Here is a 25,882-nt window from a genome sequence, read left to right on the forward strand (position 1 = left end):
AGCAGGGAAATGCAGGGCTGATGCGCCATGGGGAGGGCATGGAATTCCAGCACACACCTCAGCTCTCTGATGATCCTGGCACCGTGCTGGGCCCTGTTCCAGACTGGAGCAGAGCAGATGTTGATGGCACAGGAGCCCTGCGGGGCTGGCAGGGACCTGCAGCTTGCAAGGTGCTCTGCTCTCCCTCAGCTCCTCTCTGAGAGATCCAATCCCAGCTCGGCACCTCAGGGCACAAGTGGCACTGCCTGTTCATGGGCACATAGCTGATGTCTGTCTGGAAGGGGGCTCAGGTTTTAATACTTGTACTTTTCATACTATGGACGGATTTTTTTTATTTTCTGGGTTAGTTCAGTACTTTTAAGAAAGACAAAAGTTGTCTGTCCAGGAACAGGAATTTCCTGTACTAATGGCAGGAGGAGAAATACTGACATTGCCTTCCACTTGTGTCGCCAATATTCTGTTTATTCCTTGCTCTCCCTTTTCCTTCAGGTGTTTCCAGCTCTCCTGTTGAAATGGCCATGTCTAAGGGCATCTCTTCACCAGGCCAGATGGATCAATGTACATCCTGCTGCTCCCAGATTTACACCTCCAGATGCTTTCTGGTCATTCAAGTTCCTCTCAAACGACTGGTTTCATGCTTTGAGCTTCAGGGAGTTGTTCATTTTTTCTAAAGTTAATATAAATATCGTATCAGTCAATATCCTTATTGTGTTTATATCTATCACATAATTACATTTTCTTATATGTTTATCTGAAGCTGTACCTATATGGAAATCCCTTGGGGATGGGGACATGTCAGATGCTGCTGGGACATCCCAGAGAGCTGAGGGAAGAGTTGTGATGGTTATTAAACTGTTCAAATGTGCAACTTGTGTTTGTCGGCAAGAAATCTTTCTGTGCCTCTGAGTGTCACCAGTCCCTGAGCCCAAAGGACACAAACCTGATGAGTTGTGGTTCCCACTGCAGGGGCTGCACTTGGACCTTGGCTCTGCACAGGAGAGCTCTTCATCCGCTTTCCCTCTTTTCCTCCCTCTGGGCATGGAGGGAGCTCCTGCCTCCAGCCTGTGACTCATGTGTGCAAAGAGCAAATCTGGGCAGAATCGGGGCAGGGAGGGTTTGGGGGGACCTTGGGATCTGTGCTGGGCACAGAAGGTATTTTCCTTTGCTCTGAGACTGTCTGCTGTGCACAGTGGATTTAGTAACTAGCAGAGGAATGATTGGTGCATTTGATGGAGCTGTGCCTTCCCTTGGCTTTGTTGGCTGGCAATAAATGAACATCCCTCTGTGTCTGGGGCAGCTCCTTCTCCAAGGAAAGCAGGTGGGAGTTGGAGCCCAGGAGCTGAAACCTGCAGGTGCAGCCTGGGCTGGAGGGAGCTCAGATTTGCACAAGGCTGCTCTGAGTGCCAGGGCTGGGATGGGGAAATGGTGGGGTGGGGGTAGGGACAGAATCTGATGGATTGTCAGCCATAAAGGCTCTTGATTTTCATATCTATTCAAACTCCATGAGGAGGTGCTTGGTTTCAGTGTCCATTGGAGATTGCACATATCAATGTATTAACAATAAAAAAAAAACAAAAACCAAAAACAGGACCTAAAAAACTTTTGTCACTGTCTTTGTAAAAATAATGCATTCACTCTGAGTATGGTTCTGAAACATGTTGAATTAACCACAGAAGACTTGATAACTTAAATCAAATTATTCCCAGAGGCTTGGCTTGTTAATGTGTTCTGAATGTTAATGAGCCCTGGGGCACTGAATTCCTGAACTGAAGAGCTGAAGGCTGAAGAAGCCTCTGGAGCACTAAAATTCAGCAGCAGCCTCCAAGTTGCTGAGGATGTCAGCAGCCCCCACTGAGGCCATCCCTGCCCAGAGACCCTGGGGGAATGGGCAGACAAGGACAGCGTCCGTGGGGCTGGGGCAGCAGAACTCAGAGGCACCAGCGGCTCCAGCTGGGAAATGGAGTGTGGGATGGGGCTGGGAAAGCCCTGCCTGGGCTGTGCCAAGCAGGACACAGAAGCCTTGACCCCCATCCACTAAAAACTCTCTCAAGGAGACATTTAAAAGAAATGACAATTTTTTGTGTGTTCTGAGTTGGATGCACTGGAGCAATACTATCAAGAGTTTCTCAGGAGCTCAAAACAACAAAACAGCCTTTACTGGGAAATTTAGAAAAATCAGAGAAACTTTGGCAAGAGTTTTAATATCACATTCAAGCAACAAAAATAACAACTTCTCAAAGCATTAACTTGGCTCACTCAACTTCACAAACTCTCAGCCTGTTCAATTTTATGTTAATCAATATTTGCAAGAGTACAGAAATAGAAGAAATAGATACAGAAAGAGAGAAAAATAAGATACAGAGAAGCACACACACACAGCTACCAACTCCTGGATTCCAGCAATGTTCAGATGGAAATTCCAAGAGGAGGTAGGGTCCAGGTGTGTGCTTGCCTTGTGGTCAGCCTTAAATACCCCTTGGTCTTCCTGGGCCCTTCCCCCAGGTGGGACTTGGGGTCATTTGGTCACTCAGGAGCTGGGCTGGGGCTCCAGAGGTGGCTGTGGAGCATTGCCTGTGCTATGCCAGGGACTGGCAGACACTGCTGGGCTGGGATAGAGGCTCTGGGGGGATTGGGGTTCCAGGGCAGGGCAGGGCTGGGGTTCCAGGGCAGGGCAAGGCTGGACCTGCTCCTTCCTCCCCCACACATGAAAAGTTTCCAGCCAACAATCCCCTCCAGTCTGTCACAACAGTCAGCATTGGAGGTGAAATCCCAATATGGCCATTGGCACCTGCAGGAGAAGGACAGTTCTTTTCCATAGGAAGGAAAGCACAGAGCCCCACTGTTTGGAAGGCAGGTGAGAGCCTCATTAGGCCAAGGCCAGCCAGACTTTTCAGGAGAGGCAGATTTTGTCTGGGGGCAATCTTTGGAGATACGGAATTTTGGAGACAATCTCAATTTTGGCCATGGCACCTGGAGAAGCAGGACAGTTCTTTCCCAAAGGAAGGAAAGTTTGGAGCCTTCCCTCGTGTTTTGGAGGCAGATAAGCAGTGACCCTTACCAAACGACTGCCTGCCAGATTTGTCCTGGCAATATGTCCATGGGAACAATCCCTGGATATAAGGAAATGGAGGTGAAACCCCAATTCTGGCCATGGGTGCCTAGAGGAGAAGGAGAGTTCTTTTCCATAGGAAGGAAAGCCCCGAGCCCCAGTGCTTCAATAGCAGATGAGAAGAGACCCTGCAGGTGCCAAGATGTCAGGCAGCCCCTGGAGGCCAAACCAGCCAGACCTGTTTCGTGTTCCCTTGGTTCCTTGGGGCCCTCAAGTGTCACAATGGTCTCTGAGGTTCCCCAGGCTCCACAATGCCACGTGACTCCTCTGTTCCATGAGGCCCACAGTGTCACAATGGACCTTTGGGCCCTGGGGGTTTGTGGTGTCACAATGGTCTCCTTTGGCTCCACAGGGTCACAATGGAACACTGATGACACGAGGCCCTGCAGTGTCACAATGGACCTTTGGTTCCCTGCAGCCCTGCAGTGCCACAAAGGCCTCTTGGTTTCACGAGGCCCCAGAGTGTCACAATGGTCCTCTTGGTTCTGTGGGGACCCCCAGGGTCACAATGGTCTCACTGGTGCCATGAGGCCTCACAGTGTCACAATGCTTTGCTTATTCCATGGGCCCTCATAGTATCCCAATGTATTCCATGATCCCATGAGTCGCCTCAATGTCACAATGGTCTCCTTGGTTCCATGGTGCCCCACAGTGTCACAATGGTCCCTTGGTTCCATGAGGCTGTGAAGTCTCTTAATGGTGTCTCCATGACTCCATGAGGTCTTGCAATGTCACAATGGACCTTTGGCCCCCTGGTGTCTCGCCATGTCACAATCGTCCCTTGGGCCCATGACACCCCAAAGAGTCATAATGGTCTCCACGGTTCCATGAGGCCCTGTGGTGTCAAAATGGACCCTTGGTTTGATGGGGCCTCTCAGTGTCGCAATGATCCCGACATTCCATGGTGCCACACAGTGTCACAGTGGTCCCTTGGTCTCACAGGTCCCACAGTGTCACAATGGTCCCTGGGGCTCACAGGCCCCACAGTGTCACAATGGCCCCTTGGTTCCATGGTGCCCCACAGTGTCACAATGGTCCCTTGGTTCCATGGTTCCTGTGCTGGTGCATTCCCCCCTCCCCTTCTCAGGCCGCCCTGCCAGATGAGAAATGCTCGCTGGCCTCAGCCTTGGCCAGCAGCCCCTGGGCTCAGCTCCTCTGGAGCTCAGCACAAACACACTCTGCTCCAGGCACTGCTGTTGCCCAGCCAGCTCCTGGCTGCTTTAGGAGCAGCCCTGGGAACTGTTTGTGTTCCCTCGGTGGCACAACATCCCTGTTCTCACCCTGCCAAAGAAAGCTGCTGATGCCAAGTGCGGCCAGGATGAAACATGGCTGGGACTGCAGCCCCTCTCTTGGGGCCCTACAAACAGCGCTCCAAAAGGAGCCCTTGGAGCTCTCCTGGGCCAGTGACTCCCTCTGAGTGGGGCCTCTCCGAGCCGGGAACTCTCCCGTTTGCTGCACTCGGGGATCCCAACAACGAGGGAGCCTGGGCCGATCCCCCCACTCCTCCAGGCTCAACCCTTCCCTGCTGGGGAGATGCCAAAGCATCCTCAGGGAGCATTTCCCTGCCCTCAGGGGAATTTCTCACAGGTGCCCTGCACTGACTCTCTGTGTCTGTGTGCACTCAGGAGTGCCTGTGCTGGGGAAATGTGGCAGAAATGCTGCCATCTGAGGGGTCTGAGTGCCTTGAATGGCTGAGCCAGTCAGGCCTCTAAGTGAGGTTAAGTCATGAGGAATAACCTAAGTGAAATGCTGCTAAGAGTTGTTCTTTTGCTAAGTTGTTACACTTAATAGAAGTTATAAGCTAAGTTGAATATTGTTAAATCTTATTCCTCTGTTAAAATGCAAAGTCATAGGTTATAAATTACGTTAAATACTGTTAAGCTCATTTCTTTTGCTTAATTGTGAAATTTAAAGTAGAAGTTAAGGTTAAGTCCTGTTAAGTTTGAGGTGTTCAGCTTTTGGGCCATATTCCTTTTATCCTTGACACCACTGTCCTTGTGTCACACTCACACAGGGACAGTTTGTGTTTAATTTCTGGTTTTATTGCCTGGATTTTTTTTCTTTTGTTGTAGCTTTGCTTCCTTGCTGTGCCTGAAGTGTCCAGTCAGGTGACTCTTGCCAAGGAACTTTGTGCTGCTGTCACTTTAATATTAAATCTGGTTTTTGCTGGGGATTTTTTCGCCGCTCTCAAGCCCTCGTTGGTCACAGGGTGAAGGAGCCCTGGCCCAGGCTCTGGCCCTGGGGGACACGGGTATGCTGCCGGGGATCCCTGTCCCCCTGTCCCACCCCCCATGGCTCCAGCCCCCGTCCCCGTGTCAGGCTCTGGGGTCGATCTCGTGGAACATCCTCTGGGGGAGGCTGCGGCACCAGGGGCAGGGGGACTTGGGGGACAGGGGACCCCGCTGTGCATGAGCAGTGTTGGACTTCTCTGGGGGAACTGGGAGGGGGGCTGGGGCAGAGTGACCTCCCCAGTGACCTCACACAGCCTCTCAGATGTCACATAGCCATCTCTGTGATGTCACACAGCCCAGTCTGTAATGTCATACAGGCCCTGTGATGCTGGGCAGTTCCGGCGCCATCCCAGCAGTGGCCTCTCCCTCCTGCCCCGTCCCTCAGCCGGTGCCACTCTTGGGCCTCTGGGCCTTGGCTTCCTCTTCTCCCTGGGCATCCCCTGCTGCCCGCCCAGGTTTTCCCGAGGAGCTGCTGCCCCTGAGCCAGGGGCTCTGCTCTGCTGCCCTGGGTACCCCGGGGCTCCCAAAGCACCCCACGGCCAGGCTGGGCCCAGAGTGTCACAATGTCCCCTTGGATCCATCAGGCCCCGCAGTGTCACAATGCTCCCTGCGCTCTCTGAGGCCCCACATCACCCAGCCCAGGCCATTGCTGTGGTTCCAGTCCCTCCCAGTATGATCCCAGTGATTCCCAGTCTCTCTCAGTATATCCCACTTGATCCCAGCATGCTCCCAGTCACTCCCACTTCTTCCCAGTTGCTTCCAGCATAATTCCAGTTGCCCAGAACCACTCCTAGCCACGTTCAGTGCAGTACCAGCTACTCCCAGGATATCCCAATTGCACCAACCATGGTCCAAACTGCCCTCAGCATGTTCCTGGTCACTCCCAGTATGATCCCAGTCCCCCTCAGTGTCATCCTAGTTCCACCCAGTATGATCCCAGTTGTACCTAGTCACCCCTAGTACAGTCCCGCTCACTGCCAGTATGACCTCAGTGGTCCCCAATATAGACACAGTCACTCGCAGTTGCCCTCACTTGCCACCAAAATGGTCCCAGCTGTTCTCAGTGTTGTCACCTCCAGTATGGTGCCAGACACTCCCAGTATATCCCAGTTGCCCCCAGCATGCTCCATCCCAGTCACCCCAGAGTTCCCAGTATGGTTCCAGTTGCCCCCAGGATGACCTCACTCATTCCCAGTATATCCCAGTTACCTCCAGCAGGCCCCCAAACCCCCTCCCAGCACCACAAATGGCCCCAAGAGCCACAACAGCCTCTCTCAGTCCCACCAGGAGTACCTAAAACCCCTCCCAGCCCTCCATGGAGCTGAGCAGGAGAGGTTGGTGGACAGGAACATCCCCAGCAAGGGTCAGCTAGGACACTTCAGCAGCAATTTGGGCATTTTGTGGGGAACACTTGGACTGGGCAGACGCAGGCCAGGGACTGGGACAGAAAACTGGAATTCCTGGAGAACAGATGAGGTCAGATGGACCCGTTCTGCTGGAACAACTACAAGAGCATGGCCATGTCCCTTGGCTTGGATGGTCCCAGAAGAACCAAATCCTCCCCTTAACCTCAAATTCACATTCAAATCCCAGTAAAATGATTCAGCTTTAGACCTCTTTACTTGATTTCTTTATTTTTACCCCAATTCTAGGTGTTCTGATGGGATAAACATGGAGAGTATTCAAGTGGGAAAAGATCTCCATGATCATCCATTATTGCATGATGCCACCAGAAGAAAAAGTGACACAGCAGGTAAGAATTTCTTGGGCTGTAAAATCAAAGAAACAGCTCTTCCCAATTAATTTTCAATGTTGATCAGAGTCCCAAAGGATGTTGCTGGTCTGTGTTCATCCAGGTGTCTATGGGCATCCAGGAGGATTTGAAGACCACTTTCCAGGTGTCTTCTCATCAGAGATCACAAGGAATGTGGGTCACCAGGTCTCTGACCAACATTGGTCTTCTAAAGGGCGATGGAGTTGGAGCAGCGCACGAAGTTCTTCCTGCAGTCGGGGCAGTCACAGGGCTTCCCTTACCTGTGCCTAAGTTGGTGTCGAGTCAAGTGAAAGCTCCTGGAGAAGCTCTTCCCACACAGGGGACACTCATAGGGCCTCTGCCTGGTGTGGATGTGCCGGTGCCGGACAAGGTGGGAGTTTTGCTTGAAGCCCCTCCTGCAGTCAGGGCAGCGGAAGGGCCTATCCCCGTTGTGAATCCGCTGGTGCTTGCAGAGAGCAGAACTCCACCTAAACCTCTTCTGACACTCGGGACACTCATAGGGCCTCTCCCCAGTGTGGATGCGTTGGTGGATGATGAGTTCTGAGCTCCAGCCGAAGCCCTTCCCACACTCCCCACACTTGTAGGGCCATTCCCCGGTGTGGATCATCTGGTGGCGGATCAGGTGGGATTTCCGCCTGAAGCTCTTCCCACACTCCGAGCACTTGTACGGCTTCTCCCCATCATGAAGCTGCTCATGGACCACCAGCTCTGAGCTCTGGCTGAAGCTCTGCCCACCTTCCTGACACTGGGTGTGTCTTTCCTCCTCAGATGACCTTGGGCTGGTTTTGCAGCCCCTCCTCCTGCGGGATCTCTGGGGCTTTTCCTCCCTGTTGGGTTCCTGTGCTGTGGAGCCAGTCAAAATGGCCTCTTCCATGAGGTTCTGCTGCGGGGATTTGTCCTTCCTGGTCTCCATCTGCAGCTCCTGCTCTGGGGGAGGAAGGACAAGGAGAGGATGGGATTTGCCAGAGGGAAGGGCAGGGAGATCCCCCGAGTGCGTCCCCAGCAGGAGGACACCGGTAGCGGGGCTGTCCTGCAGCCGGGGGCCAGGCTGGGCTGGGAGATGGAGCAGGAGAGAGGGGGAAAGGGGCACTGACTTCCTCCTCACCTGCCTGGGCATCCCAGGGCATCTTCCTCTTCCTCGCAGCCTCCTCCTCCATCTGGAAGATATTTGGAGATGGGAAATCCTGTTTTGAAAGGAAAACAAGGGATGAGCACAGTGAGTTTTGTACTGGTTTCAAAGCAAACCTGGGAGAGAGCCTAAGCCAGAAGGACAATTTAATAGGAAAATTAAGATCAAAGCTATGATACAGAAAGACTGGTTTAAACTCACAGAGTCAGGATATAACCTGACACCCTGATAATCAGGGTGGTGGTAGCAGGCTGATGAAATGGTGGCTGCAGTCCGGCTGGAGTGATGAACGTGATTCTGTCAAAGCAGTGATCCTGTAGAAGGGTCTGGTCTTCCTCTGAAGGTCCAGTGGTGGTTATGGAGCTCTTGTCCTCTGGGAATGCAGCAGGCAAGGTGATCGTGGTGTTGCAAGGGTGAGATTATATCCAGGCAGGAATGCTTGGTTCCTCCCCCTGGGCAGAGCATCCCACAATGGGATGATGTAATTTTATCAGTGCTGCAGTGACACTCAATGGCCCATTAAGAGAAGATGGCCCCTGGAGGGCGTTATCAGGGCTGAGCCATGGAAGAGATAAAGAACACTGCCCCACCTGTTGATAACAGTTTTTGGAGATGGGGACTGAAAACACTTTTGGTTACATCTGACACTGTAACCTGAAACAGTGAGGCAATCCCTGCTCGGGGTGGGGGGTGAACACCACCCCCCTTACCCAAACTGGCTCCGGTGTAAAACCCCCACCCTGGGAAGGCCACGCACACAGGGGACAATGTCACACTTGCCCTGCTCCAGGGGAGATCTCTGTTCCTGTCAGTCCCTTGCTCTCTCCCCTTTTCTCTTTCTTTCCATCTCTCTCTCTACCTCACATTTACTGTCAATAAAATCCACTTTGGATTTGGTCTCCTTAGCAGCTTAATTGCGGCAGAGGCATCTCTCCAACAATTTTGTTAACCAGATTGTGACATTATTTTTGCACAGTGAGTTCAGGGCACTGTTGTCTGACCCCAAGCGTGTTTGACAGCAGCGTGGTTCCCTCCTCTGAGAAGGTTTTGCCTCTTTCTGGAGGATCTCTTGGAAACTTGGATGCAGCTTCCTCTGAGTGACTTTTGGGAGAATTTATGAGGAAAATGGCTCTTGTGGGTGGCCAGTGTAGAGAAAATATTTTGTTTTCCTTATTTGAAAAGTCTGTTAAAATCACTGGAAGAAAGGGATAAAATCATACCAGCAAGACTGGCAAGGATCATTCACCACGCAGTGAGGAACAAAAGGTTACTAACGTCCCACAAGAAGTCCTGCTAAAGTAGCTAAATGCCAAATAACTCCTGAATACACAAGCTTTGGGGCTTTGCCAAATGTGAGAATCATTTTCTCTTGCTACCTGTCTCCTTTGTGACAGCTACACTGAGCTTTCCCTCCCATTTAATAACCTGTATTGGGCTAAATGTCCACTTTTATCACAACCTGCCAGCAGCTGAGCTGGAGTTGTGCCGGAAGTGGTGAAATTTGAAATTGCCACAGAATTGCTTCTATTGTCAGTTTATTAATGTTTGGGATTTGTTTGCATTTTCATCACAAGTGACTTGTGGGAAGAGCAAATATTCCTCAAGGCATTTTTTGTAGGGTTAAGTTTGATTTCTGGCAAGTTTGTTTAATCTGGTCCCCAGGGGATGCTCGAGTGGTCTCTGTGCTTCTCACCCTGGGGGATGCTTGGGAGGGGCTTGGATGGGTTGTCCCTTTCCCTGTCACTCCAGGCCATTCCCCAGGGGTGTCCCTGGCCCTGTTACCCCAGGGCATTCCCTGAGGGGTTGTCCCCATCTCTTTCACCCCAGGCTATTCCACAGGGTCTGTCCCTGTCCCTATCCCTGTTATCCCAGGCCATTCCTGAGGAGGTGTCTCTCTCCCCATCACCCCAAGCCATTCCCCAGGGGGTCTCCATCATTCTCACCCCTGTGCCAGGGGAGTGCTCTGTCCCTCTCAGCCAAGATGTGCTTGGGCGTTGAAACAGGGTATTTTACAGGTTAAATTTAACAGGGTAGAAATCCATTTGGATTTAGGTGAAATGTGCTGTTTTGAAGTATTAGCAGCTTGCTAACATAGGTAAAATGTGCTGTTTAGTCTGCTAGCTCTGCTGCTGAAACGCAGATAGAAAATCAATCCCCACAAATCCTGTAAGGAGTTGCAGAGATGGTATATTTATTGCAGCGCTGGACGCATGTGGGGATCGTTCCCCTTCAAAGGACATCAGCACCCTGTGTAAGAGACGGTCCCAAGTTCCCCTCATTTTTGCCTCATGTTTGCCGCAATGGCAGAGACTGAGATCCTGGAGACCCTGATTGGAGTTCCGGCTTGGAGAGGTTATTTTTGCAGGTGTATTTGCTGTACCACCACAGACCACTGCTTCGAGCAGGGCCTGGCAAGGACCTGTCAAGGAGTGGCTTGTTCTACATGCTCACACCGGCTTCATGATACCTGCTCAACTCACGGATTTTCCCACCTCTTGGCCAAATGAACTTTGGGGTAACTCTGGTGATCTCTCATGGAAGACCCCTCATCTCTCTCGTGACCACTGTGACAGACAGAGATTGAAGCCCCTCCCAAGGACTGAGACTGAGACCCCCACCACAGGGAGGAGGGCTGGCCTGATCAATGTGAGATGTTTCCCAGGTGTGGTTGATGGACTAAGAAGACAATGTCTCTCTTTCACAGCTGAAAACATGACCTGTTCCTCCTCGGTGGCTTCAATGGACTTATTCTTCATTCTACCTGTTCCCCCTCAATTACTTCAATAGACTTTCATTTTCTTTTGCCTGTTTCCCCCACTTAGACAGAGGACCATGAAAGACCCCTGAGATTACCAAGATTTTGAGATTCTCCCTGACACAAGAAAATAGATTGTCATTGCCTGGACCAGAGAGGATTTTGTCTGCCTTGGAACCTATAATCCCCTTTCCCCTCCTTTTCTTTCTATCCTTTATTTCCTTTCTGTCCCCTCCATTGCATTTGCTGTTGGCACTCTATAATAAAGGTGCATTTGTTGTGATTAAAGTGATGGTCCCCTGCTGTTTGCCTTTTTGCATTTTGGGGATTAGTAAATGAAACATCATGACACCCTGCTCCTCCAAACGGATCTTGACACTCCCTCACGGGATTGGGACCTGCAGGCAGGGTCCCTTCCTACCCCAATAGTTCCGGGATTCTGTCAGGGACTTGCTTCCCTTTCCTTCTTCCCTCTGCTTCCAGCTGTGAATGTGCCAGAAAATGCCCAGAAAATCCACCTTTGCTGTGTGCTTTGGGAGCTCACACAGCTGCTGCACCTTGTCCCCTGCCCTGCACAGCTCCTTGGGAGGCACAGCAGGAGCAGCACCCTGGGAGCCTCAGGAATGCCCCTCTGGGATCCATGTCACACACTCCCAGGGGCTGGAATTCCAGTTCCCAGACAGGAAAAGATGTTCCTGACCTTGAAGGAAAAGCTCTTAACAAGGACCCAAAAGCCAAGTGGAGCAAGATCCTACAGTGACATTTCACTGCCAGCCTTCATAACTTCACCCATGGTTGTTGTAGCTCCTGCACTGGGAATTAAATCAGGGCAGGGTCTTTTGTAAGAGCTGCCCTGGGTCAAAGGAGACACTGAGAGAGAAACAGAGCAGGTGAAGGAAGGCAGGAGAGAAAGGAGGACACAAGCACAATCAGCTGAGAAGGTAGCACTCTGAAAACAGAAATGCCATGGACTGAAAATGAATGGGATGAAAATAAATAATTTTGTATCTTGTATTTCCAATCAAAACACAATTTCCTCACTTTTTCACCAACCTCCTCCTGGTGTCATTCAGCAGGGCTGTCAGAAAGTTCTTCATTCTGAGCGGATGCTCCAGGCTGCAGCCACAAGGAAACAGGGAATGGGGATTTTCCTACTCCTGGGGAGTTTGACATCCTCAGCTGAGGAGAGAAGGAGGCAGCAGCAGAAAAGGACAGCTGGGCTTCACCCTTCCACAAGAAAGAGGAGGGGAAAAATCTCTCATCATGTTTGCAGCTGCTCCCACAGGGATGTGAGGGCTGATCCCAGAGCCTCAAGGATCACATTCAGGGCAGCCCTCAGGGAATGTTCACCTGGTATTGGGGGGCTGCATGGGAGCACCTGGATCTTGGAGCACCCAGCTGCCCCCCATGTTTGGAGGTGCCTGAGGAGGGCTGGGACGATGCCAGGGACATCCTGCAGTGACATCCCCCCTGTCCCACTCTGTGTGTGCTCAGTCCCAACCATGACCCTGATCCTGGTCTCAATCTCACTCCACGGTTAGACACACTCAGAGTTCCGTATTTAATCTCAGCCCAGTGCCAAACTTATCTAGGCCCAGACCCAATCCCAGCCTCAGCCCTAAAGCCAATCCCATGTTTTGCCTTAACCCCAATCCCAGCTCTAATCCAAATCTCAGCCCCAACTCCAACCCCAGACCCAATTCCAGCCCTTTCCTAAATCCTCAGCCCCAAACCAAATCCCAGGTTCAGCCCTTCTGGGGGTTTGGGGGTGTCTCTGTCCCTCTGACCCCAATGATGTTTGGGTGGGGTCACACCAGGGCTGAGAGGGACAGAGACGCCCCAGCCTCCCCAAGGATGAGAAGGTCGGAGAGCCCCCCCAGCCCCGAGCACCCTCAGCGATGAGAGGGACACAGAGCCCCTGGTCCCCAGCCCTGCACAAACTTTCCCTGAGGTCAGAGGGATGAAGACCCCCTGAGCATCCCCCAGGGTGAAGGGACAGAGACCCCTTGAATATCCCCTGGGAACCAGACAAAATAAACTTGCAGAAATCAAACATAACTCTGCATAAAGTACTTTGAGGAATATTTCATTTTCCCACAAGTCACTTGTGATGGAAATGCAAACAAATCCCAAACATTAATAAACCAAGAATAGAAGCGATTCTGTGGCAATTCCAAGTTTCATCAGTTCCCATGCAGCTCCAGCTCAGCTGCTGGCAGGTTCAAATAAAAGAAAAGTGAAAATTTGGCCCAATACAGATTATTAAAAGGAAGGGACTGCGCTGTGTAGCTATGACAAAGGTGACAGGGAGGAAAAAGATATTGATTCTCATATTTGGACAAAACCTCCAAACCTGTGAATTTGGGAGTTATTCAGGAATTTAGTTAGAGCTGGGCTTCTTGTAGGGCTTGTCAGTCTTGCTGGTATCATTTGTTACCTTTCTTTCAGTGATTTTAACAAACTTTGCAGGGAAGGACAAGAAAATATTATCTTTACACTGGCCACCTACAACAGCCATTTTCCTCATAAGTTCTTCCATAAGTTGCTCAGAGAAAGCTGCATCCAAGTTTCCAAGAGATCCTCCAGAAAGAGGCAAAACCTTCTCAGAGGAGGGAACCACGCTGCTGTCAAACACGCTTGGGGTCAGACAACAGTGCCCTGAACTCACTGTGCAAAAATAATGTCACAATCTGGTTAACAAAATTGTTGGAGAGATGCCTCTGCCGCAATTAAGCTGCTAAGGAGACCAAATCCAAAGTGGATTTTATTGACAGTAAATGTGAGGTAGAGAGAGAGATGGAAAGAAAGAGAAAAGGGGAGAGAGCAAGGGACTGACAGGAACAGAGATCTCCCCTGGAGCAGGGCAAGTGTGACATTGTCCCCTGTGTGCGTGGCCTTCCCAGGGTGGGGGTTTTACACCTGAGCCAGTTTGGGTAAGGGGGGTGGTGTTCACCCCCCACCCCGAGCAGGGATTGCCTCACTGTTTCAGGTTACAGTGTCAGATGTAACCAAAAGTATTTTCAGTCCCCATCTCCAAAAACTGTTATCAACAGGTGGGGCAGTGTTCTTTATCTCTTCCATGGCTCAGCCCTGATAACGCCCTCCAGGGGCCATCTTCTCTTAATGGGCCATTGAGTGTCACTGCAGCACTGATAAAATTACATCATCCCATTGTGGGATGCTCTGCCCAGGGGGAGGAACCAAGCATTCCTGCCTGGATATAATCTCACCCTTGCAACACCACGATCACCTTGCCTGCTGCATTCCCAGAGGACAAGAGCTCCATAACCACCACTGGACCTTCAGAGGAAGACCAGACCCTTCTACAGGATCACTGCTTTGACAGAATCACGTTCATCACTCCAGCCGGACTGCAGCCACCATTTCATCAGCCTGCTACCACCACCCTGATTATCAGGGTGTCAGGTTATATCCTGACTCTGTGAGTTTAAACCAGTCTTTCTGTATCATAGCTTTGATCTTAATTTTCCTATTAAATTGTCCTTCTGGCTTAGGCTCTCTCCCAGGTTTGCTTTGAAACCAGTACAAAACTCACTGTGCTCATCCCTTGTTTTCCTTTCAAAACAGGATTTCCCATCTCCAAATATCTTCCAGATGGAGGAGGAGGCTGCGAGGAAGAGGAAGATGCCCTGGGATGCCCAGGCAGGTGAGGAGGAAGTCAGTGCCCCTTTCCCCCTCTCTCCTGCTCCATCTCCCAGCCCAGCCTGGCCCCCGGCTGCAGGACAGCCCCGCTACCGGTGTCCTCCTGCTGGGGACGCACTCGGGGGATCTCCCTGCCCTTCCCTCTGGCAAATCCCATCCTCTCCTTGTCCTTCCTCCCCCAGAGCAGGAGCTGCAGATGGAGACCAGGAAGGACAAATCCCCGCAGCAGAACCTCATGGAAGAGGCCATTTTGACTGGCTCCACAGCACAGGAACCCAACAGGGAGGAAAAGCCCCAGAGATCCCGCAGGAGGAGGGGCTGCAAAACCAGCCCAAGGTCATCTGAGGAGGAAAGACACACCCAGTGTCAGGAAGGTGGGCAGAGCTTCAGCCAGAGCTCAGAGCTGGTGGTCCATGAGCAGCTTCATGATGGGGAGAAGCCGTACAAGTGCTCGGAGTGTGGGAAGAGCTTCAGGCGGAAATCCCACCTGATCCGCCACCAGATGATCCACACCGGGGAATGGCCCTACAAGTGTGGGGAGTGTGGGAAGGGCTTCGGCTGGAGCTCAGAACTCATCATCCACCAACGCATCCACACTGGGGAGAGGCCCTATGAGTGTCCCGAGTGTCAGAAGAGGTTTAGGTGGAGCTCTGCTCTCTGCAAGCACCAGCGGATTCACAACGGGGAGAGGCCCTTCCGCTGCCCTGACTGCAGGAGGGGCTTCAAGCAAAACTCCCACCTTGTCCGGCACCGGCACATCCACACCAGGCAGAGGCCCTATGAGTGTCCCCAGTGTGGGAAGAGCTTCTCCAGGAGCTTTCACTTGACTCGACACCAACTTATGCACAGGTAAGGGAAGCCCTGTGACTGCCCCGACTGCAGGAAGAGCTTCATGCGCTGCTCCCACTCCATCCCCCTTTAGAAGACCCATTTTGGTCAGAGCCCTGGTGACTCACATTCCTTGTGATCCCTGATGAGAAGACACCTGGAAAGTGGTCTTCAAATCCTCCTGGATGCCCATAGACACCTGGATGAACACAGACCAGCAACATCCTTTGGGACTCTGATCAACATTGAAAATTAATTGGGAAGAGCTGTTTCTTTGACTTTAAAGCCCAAGAAATTCTTACCTGCTGTGTCACTTTTTCTTCTGGTGGCATCAAGCAATAATGGATGATCATGGAGATCTTTTCCCACCTGAATAATCTCCTTGTTTATCCCATCAAAACACCTAGAATTGGGGTAAAAATAAAGAAATCAAGTAAAGAGGTCTAAAGCTGAATCATTTTACTGGGATTTGAATGTGAATTTGAGGTTAAGGGGAGGATTTGGTTCTTCTGGGACCATCCAAGCCAAGGGACATGGCCATGCTCTTGTAGTTGTTCCAGCAGAACGGGTCCATCTGACCTCATCTGTTCTCCAGGAATTCCAGTTTTCTGTCCCAGTCCCTGGCCTGCGTCTGCCCAGTCCAAGTGTTCCCCACAAAATGCCCAAATTGCTGCTGAAGTGTCCTAGCTGACCCTTGCTGGGGATGTTCCTGTCCACCAATCTTTCCCGCTCAGCTCCATGGAGGGCTGGGAGGGGTTTTAGGTACTCCTGGTGGGACTGAGAGAGGCTGTTGTGGCTCTTGGGGCCATTTGTGGTGCTGGGAGGGGGTTTGGGGGCCTGCTGGAGGTAACTGGGATATACTGGGAATGAGTGAGGTCATCCTGGGGGCAACTGGAACCATACTGGGGACTCTGGGGTGACTGGGATGGAGCATGCTGGGGCAATTGGAATATACTGGGAGTGTCTGGCACCATACTGGAGGGGACAACACTGGGAACAGCTGGGACCATTTTGGGGGCAAGTGAGGGCAACTGTGAGTGACTGTGTCTGTAATGGGGGCCACTGAGGTCATACTGGCAGTGAGCGGGACTGTACTAGGGGTGACTAGGTGCAACTGGGAACATACTGGGTGGAACTGGAACAACACTGAGGGGGACTGGGATCATACTGGGAGTGACCAGGAACATTCTGAGGGCAGTTTGGACCATGGTCGGTGCAACTGGGATGTACTGGGAGCAACTGGTACTGCACTGAGGGTGGCTAGAAGTGGTTCTGGGCAACTGGAATTATGCTGGAAGCAACTGGGAGGAAGTGGGTGTGACTGGGAGCATGCTGGGATCAAGTGGGATATACTGAGAGAGACTGGGAATCACTGGGATCATACTGGGAGGGACTGGAACCACAGCAATGGCCTGGGCTGGGTGATGTGGGGCCTCAGAGAACGCAGGGAGCATTGTGACACTGCGGGGCCTGATGGATCCAAGGGGACATTGTGACACTCTGGGCCCAGCCTGGCCGTGGGGTGTTTTGGGAACCCTGGGGTACCCAGGGCAGCAGAGCAGAGCCTCTGGCTCAGGGGCAGCAGCTCCTCGGGAAAACCTGGGCGGGCAGCAGGGGATGCGCAGGGAGAAGAAGCCATAGCCCAGAGCCCCAAGGGTGGCACTGGCTGAGGGACGGGGCAGGAGGGAGAGGCCACTGCTGGGATGGCGCCGGAACTGCCCAGCATCACAGGGCCTGTATGACATTACAGACTGGGCTGTGTGACATCACAGAGATGGCTATGTGACATCTGAGAGGCTGTGTGAGGTCACCGGGGAGGTCACTCTGCCCTAGCCCCCTCCCAGTTCCCCCAGAGAAGTCCAACGCTGCTCGTGCACAGCGGGATCCCCTGTGCCCCCAAGTCCCCCTGCCCCTGGCGCCGCAGCCTCCCCCAGAGGATGTTCCACGAGATCGACCCCAGAGCCTGACACGGGGACGGGGGCTGGAGCCATGGGGGGTGGGACAGGGGGACAGGGACTCCCGGCAGCGTCCCCATGTCCCCCAGGGCCAGAGCATGGGCCAGGGCTCCTTCACCCTGTGACCAATGAGGGTTTGAGAGCGCTGAAAAAATCCCCAGCAAAAACCAGATTTAATATTAAAGTGACAGCAGCACAAAGTTCCTTGGCAAGAGTCACTCTGCTCCTGACTGGACACTTCAGGCACAGCAAGGAAACAAAGCAACAACAAAACCAAACAAAATCCAGGCAATCAAACCAGAAATGAACCGAGAACTGTCCCTGTGTGTGTGACACAAAAAAAAATGAGGGCAAGGATAAAAGGAATATGGCCCAAAACCTTAACAGACCTAAAACCTAATAGGAGTTACCTTATACCTTTACCTTAATTTCTACATTAAACTTAACAATTTAGCAAAAGAACAGAGCTTAACAGTATTTAACCTAACTTATAACCTATAACTATGCAATTTAAAACAGGAATAATATTTAACAATATTAAACTTAGATTATAACTTATATTAAACATTGGAACTTGGCAAGAGAACAACTCTTAGCAGCGTTTAACTTAGCTTAGACCTCGTGATTTAGCCTTACCTACAGGCCTGACTGGCTCAGCTATCCAAGGCAGTCAGACCCCTCAGGGAGCAGCATTCCTGCCACATTTCCCCAGCACAGGCACTCCTGTGTGCACACAGACACAGAGAGTCAGTGCAGGGCACCTGTGAGAAATTCCCCTGAGCAAAGGGAAATGTTCCCTGGGGATGCTTTGGCATCTCCCCAGCAGGGAAGGGTTGAGCCTGGAGGAGTGGGGGGATCGGCCCAGGCTCCCTCGTTGTTGGGGATCCCCGAGTGCAGCAAACGGGAGAGTTCCCGGCTCGGAGAGGCCCCACTCAGAGGGAGTCGCTGGCCCAGGAGAGCTCCAAGGGCTCCTTTTGGAGTGCTGTTTGTAGGGCCCCAAGAGAGGGGCTGCAGTCCCAGCCATGTTTCATCCTGGCCGCACTTGGCATCAGCAGCTTTCTTTGGCAGGGTGAGAACAGGGATGTTGTGCCACCGAGGGAACACAAACAGTTCCCAGGGCTGCTCCTAAAGCAGCCAGGAGCTGGCTGGGCAGCAGCAGTGCCTGGAGCAGAGCGTGTTTGTGCTGAGCTCCAGAGGAGCTGAGCCCAGGGGCTGCTGGCCAAGGCTGAGGCCAGCGAGCATTTCTCATCTGGCAGGGGGGCCTGAGAAGGGCAGGGGGGAATGCACCAGCACAGGAACCATGGAACCAAGGGACCATTGTGACACTGTGGGGCACCATGGAACCAAGGGGCCATTGTGACACTGTGGGGCCTGTGGGACCAAGGGGCCATTGTGACACCGTGGGGCCTCATGGAACCGTGGAGACCCTTATGACACTTTGGGGTGTCATGGGACCAAGGGATAGTTGTGACATGGTGAGATCCCAGGGAGCCAAAGGTCCATTGTGACATTGGAAGGCCACATGGAATCATGGAGACACCATTAAGAGACTTCACAGCTTCATGGAACCAAGGGGCCATTGTGACACTGTGGGGCACCATGGAATCATGGAGACCATTGGGATACTGTGAGGCCCCACAGAATAAGCAAAGCATTGTGACACTGTGAGGCCTTACAGCACCAGTGAGACCATTGTGATCCTGGGGGTCCCCACAGAACCAAGAGGACCATTGTGACACTGTGGGGCCTCATGAAACCAAGAGGCCTTTGTGGCACTGCAGGGCCTCGTGTCATCAGTGTTCCATTGTGACCCTGTGGAGCCAAAGGAGGCCATTGTGACACCACAAACCCCCAGAGTCCAAAGGTCCATCGTGACATTTTGGGCCTCATGGAACAGAGGAGTCACTTGACATTGTGGGGCCTGGGAACCACGGAGACCACTGGGACACTGTGGGGTCCCAAGGATCCAAGGGAACATGGAGCAGGTCTGGCTGGTTTGACTTCCAGGGGCTGCCTGACAGCTTGGCACCTGCAGGGTCTCTTCTCACTGGGGCTCGGGGCTTTCCTTCCTATAGAAAAGAACTGTCCTTCTCCTGCAGGTGTCAATGGCCATATTGGGATTTCACCACCAATGTTGACTGTTGTGACAGACTGGAGGAGATTGCTGGCTGGAAACATTTCAGTGTGGGGGAGGAAGGGGCAGGTCCAGCCTTGCTCTGCCCTGGAACCCCAGCACTGCCCTGCCCTGGAACCTCAATCCCCCCAGAGCCTCTATCCCAGCCCAGCAGTGTCTGCCAGTCCCTGGCACAGCACAGGCAATGCTCCACAGCCACCTCTGGAGCCCCAGCCCAGCTCCTGAGTGACCAAATGACCCCAGGTCCCACTTGGGGGAAGGGCTCAGGAACACCAAGGGGTATTTAAGGCTGACCACAAGGCAAACACACATCTTGACCCTTCCTCCTCTTGGAATTTCCAGCTGAACATTGCTGGAATCCAGGAGTTGGTAGCTCTGTGTGTGCTTCTCTAAGTATTATTTTTCTCTCTTTCTGTGTCTACTTCTTCTGTTTCTGTCCTCTTGCAAATTTTGATTATCTTAAAATTGAACAGGCTTAGAGTTTCTGAAGTTGAATGGGCCAAGTTAATGCCTTGAGAAGTTTTTTTTGTTGATTGAATGCCATATTAAAACATTTGCCAAAGTTTCTCTGATTTTTCTAAATTTCCCAGTAAAGGCTGTTTTGTTGTTTAGAGCTCCTGAGAAACTCTTGATAGTATTGCTCCAGTCCATCCAACTCAGAGGACAGAAATAATTGTCATTCCTTTTGAATGTCTCCTTTAGAGAGTTTTTTAGTGGATGGGGGTCAGGGCTTGTCTGTCCTGCTTGGCACAGCCCAGGCAGGGCTTTCACAGCCCCATCCCACACTCCATTTCCCAGCTGGAGCCGCTGGTGCCTCTGAGTTCTGCTGCCCCAGCCCCACGGACGCTGTCCTTGTCTGCCCATTCCCCCAGGGTCTCTGGGCAGGGATGGCCTCAGTGGGGGCTGCTGACATCCTCAGCAACTTGGAGGCTGCTGCTGAATTTTACTGCTCCAGAGGCTTCTTCAGCCTTCAGCTCTTCAGTTCAGGTATTCAGTGTTCCAGGGCTCATTAACATTCAGAACACCTTAACAAGCCAAGCCTCTGGGAATAATTTGATTTATGTTTTCAAATCCTTTGTGGTTAGTTAGGCAGATTCCATTAGTGTAATTGAAATGAATGAATTTTGTTTACACAGGGAGTGAGGAACCATTTTTTAGGTCCCATTTTGATTTTTTAGTTAATACATTGATATGTGCAATCTCCAATTGACACTGAATCCAAGTACCTCCTCATCCAGTTTGAATAGATATGAAAATCAAGACCCTTTATGGCTGACAATCCAACAGACTCTGTCCCTACCCTCACCCCACCATTTCCCCCATCCCAGCCCTGGCACTCAGAGCAGCCTTGTGCAAATCTGAGCTCCCTCCAGCCCAGGCTGCACCTGCAGGTTTCAGCTCCTTGGCTCCAACTCCCACCTGCTTTCCTTGGAGAAGGAGTTGCCCCAGACACAGAGGGCTGTTCATTTATTGCCAGCCAACAAAGCCTGGGGAAGGCACAGCTCCATGAAATGCAAAAGTCATTCCTCTGCTGGCTATTAAATCCACTGTGCACAGCAGACAGTCTCAGAGCAGTGGAAAACACCTTCTGTGCCCAGCACAGATCCCAAGGTCCCCCAAAACCTTCCCTGCCCCACTTCTTCCCAGATTTGCTCTTTGCACACACGAGTCACAGGCTGAAGTCAGGAGCTGCCTCCATGCCCAGAGGGAGGAAAAGAGGGAAAGTGGATGAAGAGCTCTCCTGTGCAGAGCCAAGGTCCAAGTGCAGCCCCTGCAGTGGGAACCACAACTCATCAGGTTTGTGTCCTTTGGGCTCAGTGATGGTGACACTCAGAGGCACAGAAAGGTTTCTTGCCAACGAACAAAAGTTAAACATTTGATCAGTTTAATAACCATTTCAGCTCTTCCCTCAGCTCTCTGTGATGCCCAGCAGCATCTGACATGTCCCTCATCCGCAGGGGATTTCTGTACAGGAACAGTTTTAGACAAAGACATAGGAAATGGTAATTCTGTGATGGATATAAACACAATAGGATATCATTCATATTTATTCGAACTTCAGAAAGATAGGGTCATTCCGTGTTGTTCAAAGCATTAATCGAGTCACTTGAGAGGCCCTTGAATGACCAAAGAGCACCTAGAGGAAGAAATCTGGGGGCAACAGTTAGGACACAGAACCAGCTGGTCTGGTGAAGAGATGCCCTAAGACATGACCATTTCAACAGGAGAACTGTAAACCACTGAAGAAAGGGGGAGATGTTACAAAGAGAATACTGGTGATTCAAGAAGATGGGAAGATCAGTATTGCTTCTCTTTCCCCAACAGTACACCTCCAGGAAATTCCTGTTAAAGGTGGGGAAAACTTTGATATTTTTTAAAAGTAACGAACTGACCCAGACAATAAAAATGTCCTTGTATAACAATAAATGTACAAGTATTAATACCTGTGTCCCTTTCCAGGCAGACATCAGCTGTGTGCCCATGAACAGGCAGTGCCACTTGTGCCCTGAGGTGCCGAGCTGGGATTGGATCTCTCAGAGAGGAGCTGAGGGAGAGCAGAGCACCTTGCAAGCTGCAGGTCCCTGCCAGCCCCGCAGGGCTCCTGTGCCATCAACATCTGCTCTGCTCCAGTCTGGAACAGGGCCCAGCACGGTGCCAGGACCATCAGAGAGCTGAGGTGTGAGCTGGAATTCCATGCCCTCCCCATGGCACAGCAGCCCTGCATTTCCCTGCTCCAGCCTTGGTCTCCAGCACAGCCATGGAGGCTCTTTGGGCTCCTGAGTGTTCCTGCAGCCCCCAAGGGCAGCTGAGCTCTGCCTTGGGCACAGGCAGCCCTGGCCAGCGCAGGCCATGCTCAGCAATTCCTTGTCTGTGCCCGGCCTTGCTGCCAGCCCCGGCAGCGGCTGCGTGGCCCCTCGGTGGCCCTGTGCTGGCCCAGCCATGGTGCCACAGCCCCTGTGCAGCCCAGCCCAGGACAGGAGCATTGCGGCTGGGAACAGCCCCTGTGCCGTGGGGCCCTGGGCAGCCTTGGGGCTCTGTGCCCCATGGCCTCCCTGCTGGGCAGCCTCTGCCAGCTCCTGCAGAGCCCGTGGCACCTGTGGGGCTGCACAGACAGCCCTGCCCGGGCTCTGCCGGCCTCGGGGCCAGCAGAGAGGCGGCCAGGGCTGGCCATGGCCGGGAACAGGCCCTGAGCCCCGCAGGAGGATGGAGCTGGGCCACAACCAAACTCAGCCCAGGGCAGAGCTGGGCTCAGCAGCCAGGGCTGCCCAGGGCTGGCACAGACAGAGGCTGGCGCTGACAAATGTCCTGGGCCCCTCCCTGCTCTGTCCATGCCCCAGGGGCACAGAGCAGCCTCCTCTCTCGGGCTCTTGCCTGTTTTCAATGCCTGCCCAGGCGCTGGCCCTGCCCCACAAGGCCTGGGCTGAGTCCTGCCCCTGCCCGCTCAGCCAGGCTGAGATGGACACTGATGGTTTCTGTGCCAGGCTCTCCCAGCCCAGCCCAGCTCCCTGCCAGCTCTGCCAGCTGCCCTGAGCTCTGGGCAGCACCAAGGGCCTCTCCCCAGCACAGCCCAGCCGGCTCTGGCCCCACAGCTCTGCTCAGCCCAGGCTGCTCTGGGCACTGCCCCACGGCCTCAGCCCCTGCCAAGGGCACAGCAGCAGCTGCAGCTCAGCCAGGACTCAGCCCCACCATGGGGGAAGGGGCTTGGCCAAGGCCAAAGGAGCTCCCTGGCTGCCCTGCTCCCCTCTGCCTGAGGTGCTGAGAGCTCTGCAGCCCCTCCTGCCATTCCATCTGCCCAGGCCAGCACAAGAGCCCCGGCCCTGGGGTCCTGCAGAGCTGCTCCTGCTCCAGGCCCAGGGCCCATCCCAGAGGTGGGGCAGCCACAAAGCTGTGCCCATTTCCATTCATTCCTGCTCTGATGAGGATAGTACAAAAAGTTTTAAAAAGTGGTTGCATATTCATTTATTTCACCTAAATACAATGTAAGACTCCCTTCCTACACAATATCCCTGGGTCGCACAAGAAGGAGGGATAATTAAGATTATGAGGGTAAATAATAGCATTTATTTTAATATAACAGAATCAAAAGCAGAAAGAAATTAAAATATACTTAAGGGCAGATTTAGCCTCACATGACATATACTGAGAGTTGCTGACAGAGGACAGCAGGCATTCTGTGGCTTCTTCTTCTTGTGAGTAGCCTCCGCTGGAGTCCACGTGCCTACCAAGTCACTCTAGCACTCCCCTCCTTGGCTGGACAGGGGAGAGAAAATAATATGGGAGACAAATCGTAGATTTAGGTAAGGCAGTTTTCTGTAGCAAAAGAGGAAGTTTTTACATGCACCAGCAATGAGAAAAAAGCCAGTAATTTTATTCTCTCCTTCCCATCAACATGGATGTTCAGCCACTTCCCAGGAAGCAGGAATTCAGCAGGTGGAGTGGTTGATCAGGAAGGCAAACACTGTAGATAAGAAATGTCCCCTATTTCTCCTCTTTCCTTAGCTTTTGCACCAGAACTATAGCCATACAGCCTGGAATACCCATTTGGTTAATTTGGGTCACTGGCCTGGTGTCCCTTCCCAGCATCTGACCCACTCACAGCCACTTGATGGAAGGAGAATGCTGGGACACAGCAGGAGCCAAACCAGGGGTGTGTTTCCAGCTCCTTTCTGGCTCCCAGTGCGAAGCACTGTCAGGGCTTTATGTTATGGGACAATGAAGAGGCTGAAAAGTATCCAGTCACAGCTTTCCTGAGAGATTTCTTGAGCTCATGGTTCCTCAGGCTGTAGATGAAGGGATTCAGGGTTGGAGGCAACACTGAGTACAGAACTGACACTGCCAAATCCAGGGATGGGGAGGACATGGAGGGGGGCTTCAGGTAGGCAAATGTGTCAGTGCTGAGGAACAGGGAGACCATGGCCAGGTGAGGGAGGCAGGTGGAAAAGGCTTTGTGCCGTCCCTGCTCAGAGGGGATCCTCAGCACAGCCCTGAAGATCTGCACATAGGAGAAAACCATGAACACCAAACAGCCAAAGCCAAAAGAGAAGGTGACTACAAGAAGCCCAAATTCCCTTAAGTTAGAGTGTGAGCAGGAGAGCTTGATGATGTGAGGGATTTCACAGAAGAACTGGCCCAGGGCATTGCCATGGCACAGGGGCAGGGAAAATGTATTGGCCGTGTGCATGAGAGCATTGAGAAAGGCACTGGCCCAGGCAGCTGCTGCTATGTGGGCACAAGCTCTGCTGCCCAGGAGGGTCCCGTAGTGCAGGGGTTTGCAGATGGACACGTAGCGGTCGTAGCACATGATGGTGAGAAATGCAAATTCTGATGCAATGAAAAAGGCAAAGAAAAATACAGCACATCCTGAGTAAGAGATGGTTCTGGTGTCCCAGAGAGAATTGTGCATGGCTTTGGGGACAGTGGTGCAGATGGAGCCCAGGTCGCTGAGGGCCAGGTTGAGCAGGAAGAAGAACATGGGCGTGTGCAGGTGGTGGCCGCAGGCTACGGCGCTGATGATGAGGCCATTGCCCAGGAGGGCAGCCAGGGAGATGCCCAGGAAGAGGCAGAAGTGCAGGAGCTGCAGCTGCCGCGTGTCTGCCAGTGCCAGCAGGAGGAAGTGGCTGATGGAGCTGCTGTTGGACATTTGCTGTGGCTGAACATGGGCACCTGTTCATGGAGAAAGGACAGGGACAAGTCAGGAGAGGCTGCTTGGAGCCAAACCTGGGCCATTCCCTGCAGCCTGTCCTGCTGGGACTCACCCACCCTTGTTCCTGCTCTGGGAAAACCTTCACCCAGGTCCCTGCCTGAGCTCCAGTTGTGCTGGCTGAGTGTGCCAGGAGCAGCGAGGTCTGTGTGTGGGGGCTCTGGAGGAGCCATCCCTGCCCTGCTGCCCTGGGTTTGTGGCCATGGGGCAGAGGGACAAGGCTGGATATTCAGGATTTTTCAGGGGAATCACTCCTAATGCAGAAAGGGTTGGTAGCATCAGCACTCCCAGGTCAAAAGGATGGAAGGAGATGGTTTTAGGAACTGTGTTCCTACCCACTCACAATTGCTGGCTCTCTGAGGTCAGAAATCCCCAGCATTCCTGCTGCACTCAGAATTTGCCACTGAGAGATGTGAGAGGCAAAGGATTCCCTGTGGCTGAGGGAAGCTGAGGGGCTGGATGGGCTTGTTCCCCCAGCACTGCTCTGTTCAGCCCCCTCTGCTTCCCTGAGCATCTCCCTGGGCCTGGACATCCCCTCCTGAGAGGTGCCTTGTCCCTGCCAGCGCTCACAGAGCCCATCCCACCCTGTGTGCCCTCGGCCCG

General features: G+C 52.5%; 2 protein-coding genes across 2 annotated transcripts in view; both read right to left on the minus strand.

Annotated features, from left to right (window-relative positions):
- Window positions 1-7,370: 7,370 nt before the first annotated feature.
- LOC144246964 (uncharacterized) overlaps window positions 7,371-25,882 on the minus strand; it is a 418,663-nt gene continuing 400,151 nt past the window's right edge. Inside the window, exon 5 of the mRNA XM_077785995.1 lies at window positions 7,371-7,787. Coding sequence (XP_077642121.1) covers window positions 7,371-7,787 — 417 coding nt within the window. The remainder of the gene's footprint in view (window positions 7,788-25,882) is intronic.
- LOC144246957 (olfactory receptor 14J1-like) lies at window positions 24,269-25,219 on the minus strand. The gene has a single exon (XM_077785988.1). It carries the CDS (start codon window positions 25,217-25,219, stop codon window positions 24,269-24,271), a length of 951 nt encoding a protein of 316 aa, XP_077642114.1.

This window comes from Lonchura striata, chromosome 11 (assembly GCF_046129695.1).
Source record: "Lonchura striata isolate bLonStr1 chromosome 11, bLonStr1.mat, whole genome shotgun sequence".
Lineage (NCBI taxonomy): Eukaryota > Metazoa > Chordata > Aves > Passeriformes > Estrildidae > Lonchura > Lonchura striata.

What these genes read in the sequence shown, in the direction of transcription:
- LOC144246957 (XM_077785988.1), bottom strand. Translation starts at nt 25,219, where the DNA reads ATGTCCAACAGCAGCTCCATCAGCCACTTCCTCCTGCTGGCACTGGCA.